At 39.4% G+C, this 21149-nt stretch overlaps 1 protein-coding gene across 6 annotated transcripts in view; it reads right to left on the minus strand.

The window, feature by feature from the left end:
• Positions 1-21149, minus strand: part of LOC126427032 (zinc finger protein 721-like) — a 233444-nt gene that overhangs the window by 146348 nt on the left and 65947 nt on the right. For all 6 annotated transcript variants that reach the window (XR_007576503.1, XM_050089208.1, XM_050089207.1 and 3 more), the window contains exons 3-4: positions 18428-18502; positions 1140-1355 (exon numbers count right to left, since the gene is read on the minus strand). Coding sequence is in view for 5 of the 6 variants with exons in the window: in XM_050089208.1 (XP_049945165.1) it covers positions 1140-1355; positions 18428-18502 (291 nt within the window). In the remaining variant the exon portion in view is untranslated. The remainder of the gene's footprint in view (positions 1-1139; positions 1356-18427; positions 18503-21149) is intronic.

A 21149-nucleotide genomic window follows, 5' to 3' on the forward strand; every position in this document is an offset into this window, starting at 1 on the left:
TTACCAACTGTTCGTCTAAAATTGTGAGCCATATGTTTGTGACTATTAAAGTGCCATCTATCACAAAGCGAAACAAGTGGTCCAACTAAAATATTCATATTTCTTTACATACTACAGGAATATGTAATAAAAATAGAGGGTTCCTAGTTATAGAAAAACGCAGTTGATACCCGTTTGACCTATTGCAGCGCCATCTAGTCGGCCAACCATAGCATCATCTGGTTTCCCCCTTCAAGCTAGACAAGTTTCATTCTTAGTAGTTTTTACGTTTGACGCTTATTTCGTGGGATATTTGGCCCGGTCACAATCAATGGACCACCCTCTACAGTTCATTTCTACTGAAGAATAAAAATTCTGTAGTTGTCCCCATTTAGCCACTATCCTGATTCCCCAAGCTTCCCTTATATGAAATACTGAAAATCAAATTTTTGTTGACTCTGGAAGCCACTGGACAGGCAACCTGGCAACTGTAACCATGTGACAATTTTAGCAATTCAGTAATATAGACGTACAAGAACTGAAAGGGAACAATAAGAACGGTAGATGACGAACCAAGTACTCAGATTTAAAAGGTGTAGCACACCTACCATTCAATCTATACATCGAAGAAGCTATGACAGAAACAAAAGAAGAGCTCAATAAATGGATTACAATTCAGGCTGAAATAATGTCAATGAGATGAATCGGTGATGACACTACCATCCTCAGTGAAAGTGAGAAAGAAATCCAACACCTGTTAAATGGAATTAACAATCTAATGAGCACACACTACAGATTACTTCTCTCAGGCACAGTGGCTGGCAGTATAGTCTCAGTGGCCAGATATATGGTATGGTCGTGTGTGTGTGTGTGTGTGTGTGTGTGTGTGTCTGTGTGTGTGTACTCTAACTCATCTGCAGGTTAGCAAAGTTCTAAGACCAGTTTATGTGCCTTTAGATAAGTCAGTGCCTCTACTATTTGAATAACTTGATGTTCCTAACAAGTCTACGGTTGCTTCAACATCTCTATGGATAAAATATGTGTACTGACCATTTGTCCTTTCGCTTGTTGGAAAACTAGTTCTCAAATGAACAGTTTACAAACAGTCGGTGGTGTCCACATTGTGTGACAGGGGGTGAATAAGAGCTACAGCCACTTACCTCTTCAAACCTCGAGAGCTGAGACGGCTGCTCATCTTCCGCCTCCGTCTTGATTCCTTCAATCTTCGGGTACAACAACGGGAATGTTTCATCGTCTTCCACCTGGATGTGATTCTCCGTCTCCTTAAAACTGCTTTCCCTCGTTCCATTAACAGGCGGTGAGGTTTCGGTGTCTGTTTCTTCTATTTTAACATTAACTTCACTGTGCACTGAAATCTGAAAGTATAAAATAACTTATTACTGATTTAAATTATACTGAAAATCGTGAAATACAGCAGGCAACCTCAAATCCAGGTTAATGCCAACCCGAGACTCCATGCATAATGGAAAATAAACGTGTTATTACCAGAAACTGCTATTTTATTTTGAAAATATGCTACACTATCTGAGCAAAACTATCTGGCCGCCTCTTAGTGGACACAAATATGGGGTCTGTACCCTTCACTTTTATGACGGTCCCGGGGTACACCTCAGATGAGGTCTCCAAATGTCTGTGGAAGAATGGCAGCCCATTCTTTCTCGAGAGCTGCAACATGAGAAGACAGCGATGTCAACACCAGGATGTGGAGCGAGTCCACATTCTTATTCACCCGAAAGATGTTCCGCTGTGCTCAGGTGAGGTCTCTGGATGGGTCAGTCGATTTCAGGAATCTTGTTGCACATGAACCACTGCCTCACAGATTCTGCTTTATGACAAGGTGCACTGTTATGCTGATACAATCGGTCATTGTCTCCAAACTGTTCTTCTACTGTATGTGTACACAATAATGTAAAATCTGTTCATATCCTTCTGCATTTAGTACTTTCGTAAGCACAATAAGGAGACCAACACCCTATACCGCAAAAAATACTCCTGTGCCGTAAAACCACCTCCTTCCTACTTTATCGCTGGCATATAACATTCGTCAAACCCAAACCCTTCGATTAGATGGCAACAGAATATGGCATGACTCATCACTCGGAATTACCCACCCACAATCCAGTGGCACTGATCTTTATACCATCACAAATGTCCCCTGGCTTTAACTACAGAAATACGAGGGCGGTTTGATAATTTCTCAGAATCACCACGAGTAGTCAGCACTAGTGTGACGAGCTGTTCACGTGATATTCATTGGACTGTTGCCCATAAACATGTACCATGTTAGCTCGGAAGTGAGCTTTGGTGGTGACGTAGCTCTGCTGTTGTTTCCGTGTAGTGATTTACGAAGGTGGATAAAAATCGAGATTTGAGCAGTGATTAAGTACTTCTTAAAGAAAGGTACAAAAGTGAAGGACATTCGTGCCAATTTTCAGAATACACTGGGGGACTCTGCTCCCTTCTATTCTGACTGTTGCCAAGTGGACAAACGAATTTAAATTCGATTGGGAGAACTCAGACGATCCACGCAGCTAGTCCAGAAATTGTTGCAAAAGTGCACAAAATGGTCACGGAGGATCGCCGATTGAAAGTGTGTGAATTGCTCACACTCGGCAGATGTCATCTGAAAGGGTATATCACATTTTAACCGAAGAATCAGAATTGAAAAAATTATCCGCAAGACGTGTGCCGCAACTCTCGATGTCGGATCGAAAAGACACGACAACGGACATATCGGAACAACGTTTGGCCCATTTTACGAGAAACGAACAAGATTTTTTGCCCCGGTTTGTGACCACAGGTGAAACTCGGGTGCACTACTATACCCCAGAGACAAAACAACAGTCAAAGCAGTGCAAACATGGTGATTCTCCGCCACCAAAGAAAGCAAAGACAATTCCTTCAGAGGGAAAGGTCATGGCACCAGTGTTCCGGGATGCGAAGGGGCTTCTGTTCGTAGATTATCTCCTCACTGGGCACACAATTACTGGAGAATTCTATGCTTACCTCCCGGACAAACTGCAACAAAAGATACATGAAAAAAGGTCAGGTTTAGCAAAGAAGAAAGTCACCTTCCATCGAGATAATGCACGCCCGCACACACATGCCGTTGCCATGGCAAAATTACACAAACTAAGGTACAAATTGTTGCCACACCCGCCTTATTCACCTGATACGGCTCCATCAGACTTCCATCTCTTCCAAAAACTGAAAATTTTTCTCAGTGGGTGAAGATTCACTTCAAATGAAGCAGTGATAGCCTGAGTTGACAACTATTTTGCAGGCCTGGAGGAAACTCATTTTCAAGATGGGATACAAGCACTGGAACGTCGTTGGACCGAGTGCATTAATCTACAAAGAGACTACACTGAAAAATAAAAAGAGTTTCAGTGATATAAGTACTTTTTTTCCTATTCTGTTCTGAGAACTTTTCAAACCACCCTCGTATATGCCTTACAAGGAGCTGCTCAACCAAAATCTGTGGCTTACAAAGAGCTGCTCGACCACTGTAATCCACTCTTTTTAACTCCATACTCACATTTGTTGTGCTACTCAACTGTTGGTAGCACTTTGAAACTCACAAGTCATTCCCTCTGTTGCTTTTGAGCAGTTTTTTACAACCATCCTCTGTCAGTACACGAGGTCTCCCAGGTCTCAGTTTAGCTGTGCCAGTTCCTTCACTTTTCTGCTTCATAATCACCTCATCACAGCCGACTTGCGCAGATTTACAAGGGTCGCAATGTCTCTGACAGATTTGTTACTCCGATGACATCCGACGACTAGTCCACATTCGAAGTCACTGAGTGCTCCCGAGCAACCCATTCCACTTTTAATGCTTCTCTACTGACAATACAATATTCTCCGTTCCAGTTATACTGGCGATTCTGCCTCTTGTGACATCTAGCGATCGACGCCTGCGGTGTCACAAACTATTTTGTACGAAATAGCGTGTTACACTTGAGGTTTAACTTAGCTGACGGGTCTCTTAAGGTGAGTAAGTTAGGCAAAAACACCAGACAGCCTACCGTGTGGATAATTCTGCACAATGATGGAGTAATCTGTGGGAGCCATATGTCTGGGGAGCAGAACAGTTATTAAAGCATTGCCACCTGCTAAAATGTCAGACAGCTTACTCTGTGCACGTGCCACTCCAGAGCCGAGCTCGGCCCACAGAATGGTGTCGATTTGGACCTCGGGTGACAATCTGTCATATAGGGAACACTGTCTGCTCGGGTGATTGTAATACTTATCTGGTGTTCTGAAAGTTGTTGATGTGAAACATTGTTTATGATGCTGAAGAATATGTAAGTCAATCTGATGTCTGATTATCTGTTGATTTGGTGACATTATTAGGAGCACAGTCTCTCTTGTAGCTCCACACTTAACTGCCAAGTGAAGAAGAACAATTAGCACGGCAGTAGTGTGTCCGGTCTTCTACTGCGAAAGGTGATCAAATTATTTATAGAAATCATGAGTATTCAAAACACCTGACGAGATGGTATAAGCACTTTCACACATTACACACATAAGTAAAAAAAAAAAACAATCAAACCACCGTGACACTACACTCCATATTACACAGTGATGTCTGGATATTTTGATCAGATAGTGTATCTGTTAAATCTAAAAGCCCACAACATTACTTACACACTACTTGTGAGAACTGACAGGTGATCTATAGCTCATATTTGGAAGCAGGATAACAGGGGATGCTAGAAGCCAGCAATAAACTGTGAGAGAACACAGCAGGACAAAACCTGTATTTAATTTGAGAAAGACCCAGCATGAGCATCACCCTGGAAATAAGGAAACAGATCATGAAAGAATTTGTTTGCAGTGTGGCCCCACACAGGTGTGAAACCCAGACAATACAGAAATGAGAGATAAGCTGTTAGGAACCCTAGAAATTTGGTGCCACAGAAGGATGAGGAAGACAAGCTGCAGACAGAGAGTTACAAATGAAGAGTTGCAGAGAAAAGTACATAAACCATGTGGAGGCACATCCAAACAAGAAGAAACAAACTGGTAGTAAGGTTCATTTTAAGATACAATAACATCATTGGAATAGTAGAAGAAGGAGTTACAGAGGGAAGGAATTAGCATGGCTGACCGAGGATGTCACAGATGCAGGAGATTAAGAGTGATGTAGGATACATAAGATATGGAGAAATGAAAAGGAAGGCAGATACAGAGTGCAATGGCATGCTGCTGCAAACCAGCCTCAAGTCTGAACACTATAGATGAAGACTCCACTAGGGTTAGGGTTAGGTAAACATATAGACATGAAATTGACCAAGAACACATTGCGAAGTTTGGCATGAAAGCAATTGAAAAATATTACAGAGATCTCTGAGGCTGGGATTGGAGTGCTAATCGTCTTCTGATGATAAAACATGACTCACAAGCATAACAGCGTGTTATAAACAAAAATATTTGTTGCAAGTATGAGAAAATACTCCAGGCTTTCTTTTCTTTTTTTTCCAAAAATCCATGAACTTTGCGCACATAATCCACAAATTTGATAATCCGTAGCTTACTGTGGTTACAAAATATTTTGATAAACTGTTAAACGCCTGAAGTCATAAACTAGAATTCTCAGACTTCACTGACTACTGAGAAGGTATACCACCAACCATTAAATAAACCAGAGAAAGCATTAAAACTCTGAAAAATAACAAAGTGAGTGAGGGACGATTCCATAACAGCTGACTTCTAAAATGGTCACAAACAAATATTATAAAAGATCTGCAAATGATTTTTTGAAGAAATATGGAAAATAGAAAGTTTTCAAATGAATAGCAAACCACCATAATACATCCTTTTTATAATAAAGATGACAAAAAATATGTCAATAACAACATCGAAATATCTCTCCTATCAGCTGCCTATAAAATATTTTTCGAAAATTCTATTGAATAAAACTAAAAAAATATCTCCACTCACAATTACACAATATCAACAGGCCTTTGGAAGAGGCACATACTGCCCAGAACAGATATTCAATTTCAAATCTATAATGCATCACAGTCTAATGAACTCTAAAGATGTTGGTGTAGCATTCGTCATTTTCAAGAAGATGATACAGGAAATGCTGCATAAACTATTCCAAAAATTTGGTATTAAAAATAAATTGGCAAATCTAATCAGCCAAATGTTTACAGACACAGTCTCAAAAGTCAAGTTCATGGGTGAAAGTTCTAAGACCTTTAAAAAAATAGTAGTGTAAGTCTAGCTGATGGTTTGTTTTTAGCCCTCTTCAACTGAGTACTATAAAAATATTGCAAGGGTCTGAAATGAAAAATTAAAGAATATTAAGAGTCACAAATAGAACTTGAATGAAAGAAACAGTGCACTGAAGTAAGCCGCCTGGCATTTGCAGACAATGTCGATGCACTATACGAAAATCTAGCACACAGAAATACGAGAATGTCGATGCACTATATGAAAATCTAGCACACAGAAACACGAGTCAATCTCTTGGAACAGATAACACTGAGAATACAAAGTTTATCACTGGCATAAAAAATGCACCAAAAATTTTACAGACCCACAATGTTCAAATAGAAATGGTAAAAAATTTCAAGTATTTATGAGATATAAATCAATAAATGGGTTAGAAAAGTCTGCCACAGATCGAAGCACCTACAAAATGGTAAGAGCGTGAGGAACAATGTAACATATTTAATTTAAATAGAGCATATCAAAAAGAAATGTGAAAGTAAAGCGTTAAAATATGTTGGAAGGAGTAATCGAGGTCTATATAAGGATAGCAAACCAGAGGACAATATTATTGAAAGATAGGGGGAAGCAGGTGAAAATAAGAAGGGGGATACGATACTGCAAGAAGGATATGACACTGCACTGAAAGCCCTCAGTGGATGCAAGGTCCATGCAGTAGACAACATTCCAGCAGCATTATTCAGATTCTTGAGAGAGCCAGCCATTATTCCACCTGGTATGCAAATACAAGAACAGACAAAAGTTGTTTGCTTAATTATTTGGGAGATTAATGGGACTAGAATGCATGATCATCAGTCTCTTCTCCCTTAGTCACACAGATCTCAGATTAAAACCATACCCCAAGGAATCCCATCAATTGAAATCCTGGGAAGGAACAAAATGTGTGAAACTCTGTGAAGTAGGGAACGAAAGTATTGAGCTAGATTGAAAACATTAACGAAATGGAAAAAAGTGGTAAGAGGTGTTAAAAACGATATAGCAGATGGCCTTAGCTAGCTGATCACAAGAACAAAAACGGATGAGCCGCCCACTCTGCAACACACTAAAATCCCCAGCATAAAAACACAAGAGAGACACAGATGGTGAAAAGACAAACACCGAGTCAAACAGACAGGATGAGAGGGGGCAAGGAAGACTGAAAATAAAGGTAGTGTGAAGGCCATGTGCCCACCCTTAGATTGAGTGCTAGTTGAAACACTCTCATGCTTCAGGAAGCATGTAATAATTACAATTTCAAACAAGGCAGGTGCAGACAGGGGTGAATACTACTGAATAACTGGTTTTATACATCATGGTTAAAAAATATTTACAGATGAATGAAAAACTGGTAGAAGCCTACCTCAGGGAAAATCAGTTTAGATTCCAGCGAAATGTACGAACACGTGAGGCAAAATGACTTATCTAAGAATGTAGGTTAAGGGAAGGCAAACCTATATTTACAGCAGTTGTAGACTCAGACAAAGCTTTTGACAATGTTAACTGACTACACTGTCTGAAATTTTAAAGGTAACAGGGACAAACTACGGGGCATAAAATATTATTTAAAACTTGTACAGAAACTAGACTGCAGTGGTCAAGAGATACGAAAGGGAAGCAGCGACTGAGTAGGGAGTGAGGCAGAATTGAAGCTTGTCACTGACGCTATTCAGTCTGTCCATTGAGCAAGCTGTCAATGAAACAAAAGAGAAATTTGGAAAGGGAATTCAGGGAGAAGAAATAAATGCTTTGAGATTTGCTGATGACATTGTAATTCTGCCAAAAACAGCAAAGGACTTTGAAGAGATGCTGAAAGAAATTAACAGTTTTGAAGAGAGATCACAAATGGACACCAACAAAAGTAAGACAAGGAAATGAAATATAGTTGAATCAAATAAAGCAGTGCTGAGAGAATTAGATTTGGAAATGTGACACTAAAAGTACGAGATGAGTAGCAAAATAACTGATGACAGCAGAAATAGAGAGGATATACAATGCTGATCGTAAATAGCATGAAGAAAATTTCTGAAAAAGATGAATTTGTTACCCTCTAGAATTATATAAGGTGTCAGGAGTCCTTTTCTGATGGAATCAGTCTTTCGTGTAGCCTCGTATGCAAGTGAAATGTGGATGGTATGAAATACATAAAAGAAGAGAAAAGAAGCTTTGGCGGTATGGTGCTATAGGAGAAAGCTGAAGGTTAGACGAGCAGATCGAATAACAAATAAAGAGGTACGAGTCAAACTAGAGAAGAAAGAAATCTGCGGTACAACCTGACAAAATGAGCGATCGCTTGACAGGATACACCCTGAGGTATCAAGCAATTCCCAGATTGGTAATGGAAGAAAGTGTGTGTGTGATGGTGGGAGGGGGTAAAATTGTAGAGGAAGATGAAGGGATGAATACAGTATGTAGGTTCAAATAGATGTAGATTGTGGTAACTAAGTGGAGACAAAGAGGCTTGCGCAAGATAGAGTAGAATGAAGAGCTCCAGCAAACCAGTGTCTGGACTGCAGATCACAACAACACTGAAGAAGATGTTTTTCAGACATTACTTTATTATATATAACTGCATAATCTGTGAAAAGTGTCAGGTTATTATTACCCCTAGCACCACTAGGGGGAAAGGGGGGGGGGGGGGGGGTCAAAAATTGCCCCCACTGTTTGCTTTATTTGCATAATATATCTATTTGTTGGAGTGAAGAAGTAAGAATTTAGGTAGTTTTAGAAAAATATCTAGAGAATGTGCTGTCGTGGTTTTATAATTTTTGTGAATTATTTAAATCTGCCTATTATATTTAATATAAGTGAAGGCAGTCCCCCCCCTTAGACATCAGTGAGACAACTTTTCTCATTAAAATATATCTCAATATGGCAGAAAGAAATGCAGTTTCTGACTGTTCATACCACTGTATTGCGTTGCCATCGTTGTTTTGAAATAAATTTTCTTTGTTGTTTGAGCTGTTGTACATTACTCACAGTTCTAATAAAATGTCTCGTCAGTAACTGAGGTTTCTCACAGATGAAGAGGCGTCAGCTATGATAAATGAAGCAAGTGAAGGTGATAAAAGTGATCCAGAAGATGATGATACACTTGTGACATACGATAGTGACACACCAGTTGAAAATGAGTCAAGTTCACAGAGTTCATCCTCTGATGAACAGCATGCAACTGCTTCCAGTATCATTGTTACAGCAAAAAGCAATAAGGAATATATTACTGCACCTCCAAGGCAAGTATGCAGGTCAGTACAAAATATAGTGAATTTTCATGAAGGTTCGACCTCTAGTGTGTCAGAATCTTTCAAAAAGTTCATAACGCCCGAAATAATGAAGATTATGGTGGACAATACAAACCGAGAAGCTCATAATAAGAACTTGAAACTTACAGCCGTAGAAGAAATGTACGGCTTCACTGGTATTTTGATACGCACAAATAATGGCATTAGACTGGCTCTTGAGGACATATGGGGAAAAGTACTGGGAAAGAATATCTACATAATTACAATGAGTCGTATTCGATATGGAGAACTTCTGTCTTTGATTAAATGGTTCAAATGGCTCTGAGCACTATGGGACTTAACATCTAAGGTCATCAGTCCCCTAGAGCTTAGAACTACTTAAACCTGACTAACCTAAAGGCATCACACACATCCACGCCCGAGGCAGGATTCGAACCTGCGACCGTACTGGTTCCAGACTGAAGCGCCTAGAACCGCACGGCTACACCAGCCGGCTGTCCTCGATTAGATTTGATGATAAAGAAAGAAGGTCCGAAAGACAAAAGCAGGATAAGTTTTGCCCCCTTCGTGAAGTTTCCAACAAAATTGACAAAATGTTTGTGAAATACTACATACCGAGTGCAGATCTAACGATTGATGAAACGCTCTCCCTATTTCGAGGAAGATGTCCCTTTAAGGTCTTTATGAAAGACGAGCCTGGGAAGTATGGCATACTGATTAGGATTTTAGCAGATGCACACATCCAGTATGTTATAAACATTGAGGTCTATGAAGAGAAGGATTAATGACCTGCCAAGGAACGGAGTGCAAAGGCAGTTGTTAGACGCCTAGTGAATCTGCTGGCAGGAAGTGGAAGAAATATAACAACAGATCGTTATTATGCATCCATAGACCTAACCGAGGAGCTCTACGGTGATGACAAGTTAACTTTGGTAGGAACACTGAAGAGTAACAGAAAACACAGACCAGGACAGCTAAAGAAGATGCACGGTCAAGAGCTATATTCCTCTAAGTTCTTATTCACAGATCCACAAACAGGCAACACACCAGTTACCTTGGTGTCATACATCTCCATACTGAAGCCTACTAAGAATCTCCTACTTCTTTCCACACAACACAATGATAACAAGGTAATGAGTCAACAGAGAAAAAAAAGACAAACCTCAATCTCTGCTACAGTGAAACCAAAGGGGGCGTAGACAGCACTGGTCAAATGGCGCGACACCATTCAGTAAAACGAGGGAAGAGAAGGTGGCTATTATCTCTCTTTTTCACCTTGATAGATATTGCCTTTCTCAATGCTGGGACAATTTTCATGATAAACAACCCAAACTGCAGTAAGAAGACGCATGATGTAAGAAGGCTGTATCTGCTAGAATTAGGTCAACAGCTTGTTAGGCCAGCTGCGGAAGAGAGAGCAAAGAATATCGTGGGCCTACAAAAGCCTATCACCTCTGCAATGGAAAGTTTTCTAGGGAAAATGCTGCCCAGCATTACTGCAACTGTTCAATCTGTTGAATTTTATTCAAGAGGAAGATGTAACATCTGTTTGAAGAGTAAAAACTCTAAACAGGAAAAAGACAAGATGACAATAGTGTCTATAGTTTGTTGCAGGTGTTCCAAGTATGTGTGTGCCACTCATTCTGCAGAAACAGAGTGTTCCAGTCATTCTGCAAAAACAATCATACGCAAAGGTTGTGAAATGGAAAGTGAGTCGGAAGGAAAAACTCAATTGTAATTTCTGACTTTGATTTTCTGTTTTCTAATATGTGGTTTGCTATTGTACATCCTTTTATGATTTCTCAATATAAGTGTGATGTATATGAAAATGTTAGTATCATGATAAAAGTATAATAATATATCTCATGTTTATTACTTCATTTGTATAATGTTCCTGATAACTATGGAAAGTGTGTTGCAACCTAGTAAAGAAATTCCTAGTTCATCAAATAATCAAAACAAAATTAACAAACAAACAAAATGTTAAAAAGTGAAAAGAATGCGAGGCCAATTTTTGCCCCCCCCCCCCCCCCCCCCTCACCCCTTGTCACCCCTTAGACATCCATGAGACAGATCCAAGCTTAGTGGTGCTAGGGTTAATATTGTCTATGATGTCATTAACATACATCATGAATAGCAAGGGTCCCTACACACATCCCTGGGGCAGATCTCTGTACTAAGAAACGTACATTCTAGTCACAAGCTTCTCCTGATATCCCACATGATCCCGCTTTCAATACTAAGTGTGTGCATGTGCATGGGTGAGGCAGGGGTGGTTACTGAGTAGAATACTTTTTGAAAATAAAGGAATACTCCATCTACTTCACCGTCTTGGTCACAGGCATTCAGGAAATCATGTGACAGAAGCGTGGGTTTCACACGGTCGATGTTTTCGGAACCCGTGATGATTTACATAGAGGAGGTCATTCTCTTTGAGACACTTCATTATATTTGAGCATTAAGAATCTACTTCTTCCTACCACAGAGTATGGTTTTTGCTCAAGGGATCTACAGGAGATTATGTTTAAAAGAGGGGCTTACTCAGCCACAAATTCATTATAAGCTACGATAGGGATTCCATCAGGACTAGAGGTTTGTTTAAGTTTAATGGAGTTCTCAACACCACTGGCAAAAGTATTTATTTCACTCATCTTTGCAGTGGTTAGTGAAGTAAATTGCATCAGTACTACTGGATTTTCCTTTGTAAACCAACATTTGAAAACTGAATTAAGCATTTCTGCTTTTGATTTGCAATGCTAAATTTCAGTTCCTGCCACATCCATCACTGTCTGGACACTAACTTGGTGCCACTAATTTCATCTGCTCCAGCACTACACTAGACCCAGATTTTGCCTCACAGCTGGTTATGTCATTCACTCCCATTACTGCAGATGTTTTTTGTATCATAATCAAATACAGGCATCACTAATGCAGTACAGGAACAGATGGCACATTGCTGCATAGATTTATCATGTAATAGCCATCACTGCAGCCATATGGCGGTGGGCACAGCTGCCCAAAATTAGTAATCACAATCAAATAAAGGTTTATCTTTATAGGTTATAGAATTCCCAAGAAATGTTTAACTGAACAAAACCTGTGAGTTGAAAAACTTTATCATGGATAAAATGATACTGTTTTAAACAAAAACATTACATTTACACACATTTGAAGCTGACATAAAGTTTATTGTGAGGAGCTTATGTGCCACAGTAGTTTGTGTTGTACGAGGGTAAGTCAATTTTTATCTGCAAAGTAGTTATAAAATTTTATTGTAATCAAATAGGAAACTTACAAGAACATCATTTTTCAACATAGTATCATTGCATTTCAATGCACTTGGTCCATCGTTGTACAAGCTTCCCGATGCACTCATAAAAAAAGGTTCTGGGTTGAGCTGAGAGCCAGGAATGCACCACTTCTTTCACGGGTTCGTCTGAGGCAAATCGACGTCCTCTTACTGCCCGTTTTAGTGGACCAAACAAGTGATAGTCAGAAGGGGCAAGATCGGGACTATATGGAGGATGATCCAGTACTTCAAATTTGAGTTTCTGGAGTGTTTCAGCAGTGTGGGCAGCAGTATGCAGACAGGCATTGTGCAAAAACGCAACACCTTTTGACAGCAATCCTCGGCGTCTGCTTCGAATTGCAGCCTGGCAGTAAACAACGCACTGTGAACGTACATTGTTTATTGTTGTGCCCCTTTCCGCATAATGTTCCAGGACTGGATCTTGTGCGTCCCAAAACACCATAAGCATAAATTTTCCTGCAGATGGTTGGGTCTTGAACTTTTTCTTGCATGGCGAATTTGGGTGTTTCCATTCCATACTCTGCCGTTTACTCTCCGCCTCGTAACGCTGGACCTATGTTTGTCACCAGTAATGATCCTGTCTGAGAAGTTGTCGCCTTTGTTACCATAGCAATCCTAATGCTTTTTGCTGATGTCCAAGCGCATTTGTTTATGCAACTGTGTGAGTTGTTTTGGGACTCATCTTGCACAAACTTTATGAAACCCAAGTCTGTTGTGGATGATTTAGTAGGCAGAACCGTGACTAATTTGCAGATGATGTGATACTTCGTCAATAGTTAATCGTCTGTCTAAGAGAATCATTTCACAAGAATGCTCAATGGTTTCTCCATATGTGGCAGTAAACAGTTGTCCGGCTCCTTCATTGTGCGTAACACTTGTGCGACCATTTCGGAATTTTTCAATACATTTGTAGACACTCCGTTGTGGCAAAACACTGTTCCTGTACTGTACCGAAAGTCTTTGATGAATTTCAGCCCCTGATACACCTTACGACAACAAAAAACGGATCACTGAACGTTGCTCTTCCTTTATGCAAATAGACAGTGGAGCAGCTACGATTAACAGCACGGCAGCGGTAACGAAACTAACCTAGCAGCTTGAAACAAAGTATGCGTCATCAATGTAATATGACAGTGCTACCAAAATAAACAAAAATATAACTAAATTGCAGATAATAACTGACTTGCCCTCTTATGTGTATGCTTCCTCACAGAAATGATAAGGTGGAAATAACATTCAGCAGAACAAACTGCAAGTGCAGACAACATGCTGCTGATAAATCTAACACTATAGTAAAACAAGTGTAGCCATCTGAAAATGGGCACAATAGCCCGAAACTGGTACGGTAGTAAAGGAAAGCTTTTTTAAAAGTGTTTGTGGATGCTTGCATTCTCCATCAACAGGTCTTAACAGAATAATAGTCACAGAGTTCAACGGTATTTGGGTTGGGTACTGTAACATGTAGTAGTAATTTGGTCCTTAGATAGAGTGCTTTGGTAGCAGCCATTGTAATGAAACTGGTCAATAATAAACTCTCATTCTCTATTGAAGAAATCAATACTCTGCACTAATAAAAAATCATGATCCAATAACATTTCTCAAACAATAACATTTTTAAATCTATATTTATAATATGTATATTATTTATGGATATATTTGTATGGTATACACATATGTATCAAAATGAAACACAGTAGCAGGTGGTTATAATTAAACTCTCCCTATTTAACATGTTATAACATGGAAACTAATTACCGTACGTGTAACAAACTTGGTAACATTAATGTCAACGACATGAGAAGAGAAATAATGCAAAATCATTTCAATTGAAACACTTTTCATGTGCTACACAATACATCATACCTTTACATACCAGTACCATTACTGCTACAAAAGGGTCTCAATATGGCACCCATCAGCGTCCAGAAGAGTCTGAAAGCACACGATTGCTTTCTGCACAGCATAACAAAGCATGTCTGTAGGTATGCTGGCTACCTCTCTTGATATGCTGCGCTTCAGGCAGCACATGTGTGAGTGTTCCCCTGGTAAATCTTGTCTATCAGGTAGCCACACAACCAGAAATCACAGGGAGTGAGATCAGGTGATCATGCCAGCCAAGCATTTGGAAACAATTGGCTGATAATTCAATTGTTTATAAAATGCATCTCTCTCCTGTAGGGCGGGCATGACACGTTGGCGAAGTATACTTCAAAAACGCTGGCCAGTCACGCTGCACGTCTTTGGTCCTTGAACACCAACCAGTTCAAAAAAAGGTTGGACCAATTATGAATGTAGCCGTGAAGCCACACCATACAGTGAAACATCATGCACAGTTACTAGAGGTGAATATGCCCACCCCCCCTCTCCGCACTCTCTGCAATTCTATGTATCCACCTCATCTGTCAGAGACGAATGAGCTTTGTCTATCGATAGGATGATTCCGGGCAGCCCTCGTCAACTTTAATCCTTCCGAGAAAGTGGAAAGTGAAGTCAACACGTCATTGTGCGCCCTGTGGTGGAAGCTGCTGTACCATATGGATCTTGTTCAGATCCCATGTGAGAATTGTTCGAAGCAGCTTCCATACGGTGGCTCACGAGATGTTCAACTGTCGTGACACAGCACGCGCTGCCTGACGATTGGGAATTGCGCACGGTGTTGTCTGCCATAGCAACAGCGATTTCATCAACCACCTGTGATGCAATGGTCGTCAGCCTATTTCCAGAGTGGCACCCAGTTCTCCAGTTGATTCGAACTTCTTCACAATGCTCCATACAGCAGGTTGTGAATGAAGACCCTTCCATAATCCTTTCAGCTGGGGAATTCCTGAAGTGCAGCTGCGGCATTACTGTTGTTTCAATAATAGAGTTTCACTAATAATGCCCTGTGCCTTTTGTCCAAGCTCATGTTGACAAGCCAACAAGTGAACTGCGATTGTTCAGGGGTGTGATACTATGAATCACGATGACTAATCATGGCACCTGGTGGCAATAGTTGGAACTGGGACTGTGACACATGGAAATCATCCACCTCATACTCTGGACATTAATGCTACCAAGTTTGGTACTCGTACGGTAATTTGTTTGTGTGTTATAACATGTTAAAAAGGGAAAGTTTAATTATAATCACCTGGTACAAAAAAATATTTTTCCTCAAATTACACTCTGAGAGCGGAAAAAACCAATAACAGCAACAACCCACACATCATGTAGTAATTATCCAAATGGGAAAGAAATTGGTAGATGATGATTAAAATCTCAGAAAATTTGGATGATTTATTCAAGAGAAGGAGCTTCATAATTTGAGCAAGTCAATAATGTGTTGGTCTACATCGGGCCTTTATATCAACTTAAACACAGAAATGCAAACTACTGCAACATTATTACTAAAGTGACCAAACAAGACCGATGCACAGTCATTCAGTTCTTGGCTGCTGAAGGAGAAACACCACCAAGCACCCTTCAGAGAATGAAGAATGTAGTAATGTCACTCATTGTCCCCTCATCCCAAGAAATTCAAGAGTCATTCATTAACGGAAAGGTGATGCTCATCCCGTTCTTTTGTTACCGAGCCCACTGTTTACTGACTTCGAGGAATCTTGCAACACTGGAGAAATTACATTGTGCACTTAAAGCAAAACATCCAGAAAAACTGCAACACAGGGTGCTGTTCCCTCACGATAATACACGTCCCCACATCGCAAATGTCTTAACGTTGGAGTTCCACCGACCAAACTGGGAGACACTCAGAGCACCACCCCTATTGCATTCTCTTGCCATGTGATTGTCATTCCTTCAGTCCCTTAAAAAAGGCCTGGGAGGGTCACCGGTGCTGGTCAGATGATGATATGCAGCAGGCATTCAAAGATTTCTTCATGCAGCAGGACACAGCGTTTTACAAAATGGGTACCTTCAGCCTGGTATGTCAGTGGGATGATTGCCTCAATGTTTTCAGTAATTTTGCCTGGTTGAAAAACCGATTCTAGTCCACATGCCCTTCAAACAGAAACTTTTTGATCGTCCCTTATATTGGTAATATTACCACTTGTGGTGTCACAAGGCTTAGGCCTGTCCCACCCCTCATTAAATCGACCAAGACTTATACGAATAATTGTAAGAACAGTTATTATTACCATGTTCTTTAAGTTTGTTTTTGGGTTTTCAGAAATACCGTGGGAAGAAAGTTTATTTATGTTGCAGATACCGTGGAAGACATTGCCCGACGATCACGCCGAAAGTTTGACGTAGCGGCAAGTGGGCGAGGAATAAAACAAATGCTGCAAACTACCGCGAGCCACAGAAGAGCCCGGGCCGCGAGGGCGTCGAGCTTCCTAGGTCGTTGTCGGACAACGTCAAAGGAAGAGATATTCTGCTTTCTCTTTGTAAACAGATCGTTTGAGTCTCGAAAGGTTCGTGTAAAACGTATTGGCGGGTGACACATTAGGTGGGACCCGATGCCTGTAATACTTCCACAGTTATTAAAAAGTTGTTAAACGGCAAAACCAATAGTTCATCATTTATATAGATAAAAAGTAGTAAAGATATAGGAAAGCAAGAGTTTCGGCATCAGAACAAAAAGTGATACATCACTCAGCAATGAAGGAGGACGTAAACAGCGGGCGTTACGTGGTGAAAACAAATCAACTGATAAAATAGGAAGTCTGTAATTAAGCACAAAGCCACGTAACACTGCACACTGATTATTAAAAACTGTGGAGATAATAAATTGGATAATGGGTTGTAATGTGAAAATCTTTCCTGTTAAAATGTTAATATTGAAATTGCTGGAATAACTGCATAATACAATATCTCTGAAGTTAGATACTTGTCAGGAAGAGGTGTTGGACATGTGTTTGTAAAAGTCTTAAATTCCATCTTGTGACAATTGATTGTGTTGTGAGAAAAATTGTATAGAATGCTTCAATTAAATTTGGAAAGTTGATGTCTAAGCTTGTACCATTTCATTTAAATTATGTACATGAAGAATACCAAAACCAGGAAAGAAATTTGCAAGCAAAAATTTCATCCACCTTAGACTAAAACTATGCTAACAATGACAGTAAGATGAAACAGACAATGAGCAGAAACTAAGTAAAACATATTTATTTTTAATAATGTCAGTTTACAATTTATGGACATTCTAACTGTTCCCTCTTAATTGTTGTTAAAGTTTGACAAAATAGATGAAAACAAAATTACAGAAGATTTATGTGAGGTTTGCTAAGTAAAAATAATTTTTGTGAATTGTAATTTCTGGCTCAATAATGATATCCAATAAATGAAAATACACTCCATACAACAATAAAAACAGCCAAAGTTGCAAATTTCACTATTATTTACTTAGTGACTAGTTTCCGGTCAGATCCATTTTCAGACCATTCATATTTTCCAAAATATAGGAACAATAACAAGTTAACAAACATATACATATAACAAAAGATGCAAATGATCAGTTACAGAGCATACTGGAAGTTCCCAAAATACCCTCTTGCGAATTAGTACTTTCTTCTGCCAACTCATTGAAATTTCAAGGTGAGACTGCCATTAATTTCTCACATTTAAGTTGAATTATAAACACTGCCCCCTGACTGAAGTGTGTGCAAGGGTAACAATTTAGCCACTGGGAGTCAACACAATGATGACAAATCAAGATGATACTCACTACATCACTGTCCTCCTGTGTCTCCACATTCAAAGGGTCACTCACGTCTCCTCCATGTTCTCCGGACGCCCAGTCCTGAAAAGTAGACAAAATGTTTTCATCAAAGATATTTAACATTCATGTTTTATACTGAATCCTTTCCAGTATGAAGCACATATTATTACAAAATAGAAACAATTATATTTTTACTGCTTTCATAATGTCACATATATTAATAATTATGTGTGATACAATGGCTTGGTGCAAGTCTTTCAAATGAATGCAACTTAGGTAGCTTGCATATCTCTAGGCTGCACCAGTAACCCTACGAGGGAAACTTGCCCTACAATTTAATGTACAATCCGGACCACGTGTCATCCCTGGTGAATCTCCACATTATTAAAAGACAAAGGCTCGGTTAAAAGGCACATTGAAATATTCCATCAACAGACTGGGATTCAATCCCACACCCTTTCCGTTTCCAGGCACATGCTTTACGAAAGACCACCAGGCCTGACATATTTTATGCACAAGATCCATAAAATTGGCCACTTTGTAATACGTCAATATTTATTTCATCATCATCTTCTTCTTCTTCATCACCTTCATCCAGTTCAATTACTCAGTGTTGTGGCCTCTCTGAGGCAGTGTCCAAAATAGGATCCCAGTAGGTTCTTCCATTTCTGCTGATCTCGGGCTTCCTGTTGCCAATTCAATCTGGCTGTCTTTCTTTAGTCTCTGTCCCATCTGTCTGGAGGTCTTCTCCTTGGTCTTTTTTGGTAAATTTGGCTCCAGTCTCGTAGATGTTTTGACCACGTGCCATCTTTTTTTCGAGCAACATGACCAGCCCACTGCCATTTTGAGGTACTCAATCTTTCCATTATGTCAGTGAACTTTGTTGTCTGTCTGATATCAACTGCTTTCTTTCTGTCTTTCTTTTTGTAGCTGAACATTGATCTTTCCGTTCCTCTTTGGGCTAATATTATTCATTTAATCTCCATGTCTCACACCCATTAATTGTTTTTGGTGTTATACATCAGTCCAAAAACTGTTTCCCTCAGCTTGGCCGACACCTCAGGCTTCAAAACTGAATAGTATGCTCCGTAAGCTTGTCATTCACTTTAAGTGACACTTAATGGAGGTTAGGATGTCTATCATCAATCAGTTTTATCTCCATTTTTAAGGATTTTTCCTACTTTTTAAACTGTAGAAATACAATAGGCCAAAACTTCATGGCCATAATTTTAAATCCAGATCATGTGAAAATTACATGATACAGCACAAGCAACCATCAATTTCTCTTCCATGCAATGGCCCTTTTCTTTCTTATTTTAGGTCACAAACACAAACATCAATATTACTAAAGCTGCTACAAGTTAAATATTATGTTTTAATACAAATAAACTATTATATCCTATACTTGCTCTCACCACTGTCCCTAGGAATACATTTATGGAGACTTCATAAAATCTTTGACTGCCTCAACTCTTAAAAATAGGAAAAATATCCCACGAAGAGAATTCAACAGAAGCATAATGGTTGCATTGGAGAGATATGGCTAGAATATTAACATTCGCTGAAAAATAGCAGTTAGTGAGAAAATTCACTTTTCATTTTCCCAAATGAGGTTGAATGTGACTTTCACATTCACAACATAGTAAGTTCATCTCAATTTCAGAATGAGTCTACAACTATGGCAAAACATACAGCCTTGCCTTGACCCCAAAAATTAAATTTCAATTACGACAGACATTCTGACAGGTATATTTCCCAAGAAGTTTTGATATCTCATCTATATAAATAAACATGTAAATGTTCGGAACTGGTATAGGGACTGATGGAAAGATGGGTTACAGCCAGAGGTGGGAACTTGTGAGGCCTTTGGGGGTAATGCCAAATGTCAGACAAGCCTGAGTAAATAAAATATGGGAGCGTAATCTGGCTAGGGCGAAGGCATGTTTGCGGAGGGAATGTAAATAAAACTTAATTGGGTCGTTGTGGGGATTTTGTGAGGGTGACATGGTATTAGAAGGTGGAAAGTGTAACATGAGGCTGAAATGAAAATGAAAATAAAAATATATGGGGGAGATAAAGGTGAAATAGAAAGCAACTGGAGATCTGGTGTGAAAAAAGTCGAAAAAGTGTAGTTTGGAACTGGTATAGGGACTGATGGAGAGACGGGTTACAGCTAGAGATGGGAACTTTAAGTGTGAGGACTTTGGGCGTAAAATGTGTCTCTATCAACATACCAACACTTTCGTTTGGTAAGTTACATCATCTTTGTTTTTAGATATATTTTTCCCACGTGGAATGTTTCCCTCTATTATATTTATGTAAATGTTAATTTGTTCAAAATCACGTAACTCTGAAAATTCTTCACTGATTGCTCTGAAGTTTTCACACAACGCTGCATTTGAATACGAGTTTGTTTTCATATACCCACTGAAGAGCCATATGGTATATATATGTAATATACAAAGTGATATATTGTTAGCAAAAGCCCCATGTCCATTTGTTCAAAATCTCAAGTCTCCAAAATTTCTCTGCAAAACCTCTTTAAATTATGACACAATGATGCATTTAAATACAGGGTGAGCACAAAGTCATGCCCTGATTATAAAAATTTATAACAGAATAACCGTTTGACATAATAAGTTTCATTTGACACCGTTACATAGGTTAGTGTTACAAGTTTTTTTTTTATCACTTACGTTAGTAAACCTCAACGTGTGCTCCCTTGGTA

Source organism: Schistocerca serialis, chromosome 11 (assembly GCF_023864345.2).
Source record: "Schistocerca serialis cubense isolate TAMUIC-IGC-003099 chromosome 11, iqSchSeri2.2, whole genome shotgun sequence".
NCBI lineage: Eukaryota > Metazoa > Arthropoda > Insecta > Orthoptera > Acrididae > Schistocerca > Schistocerca serialis.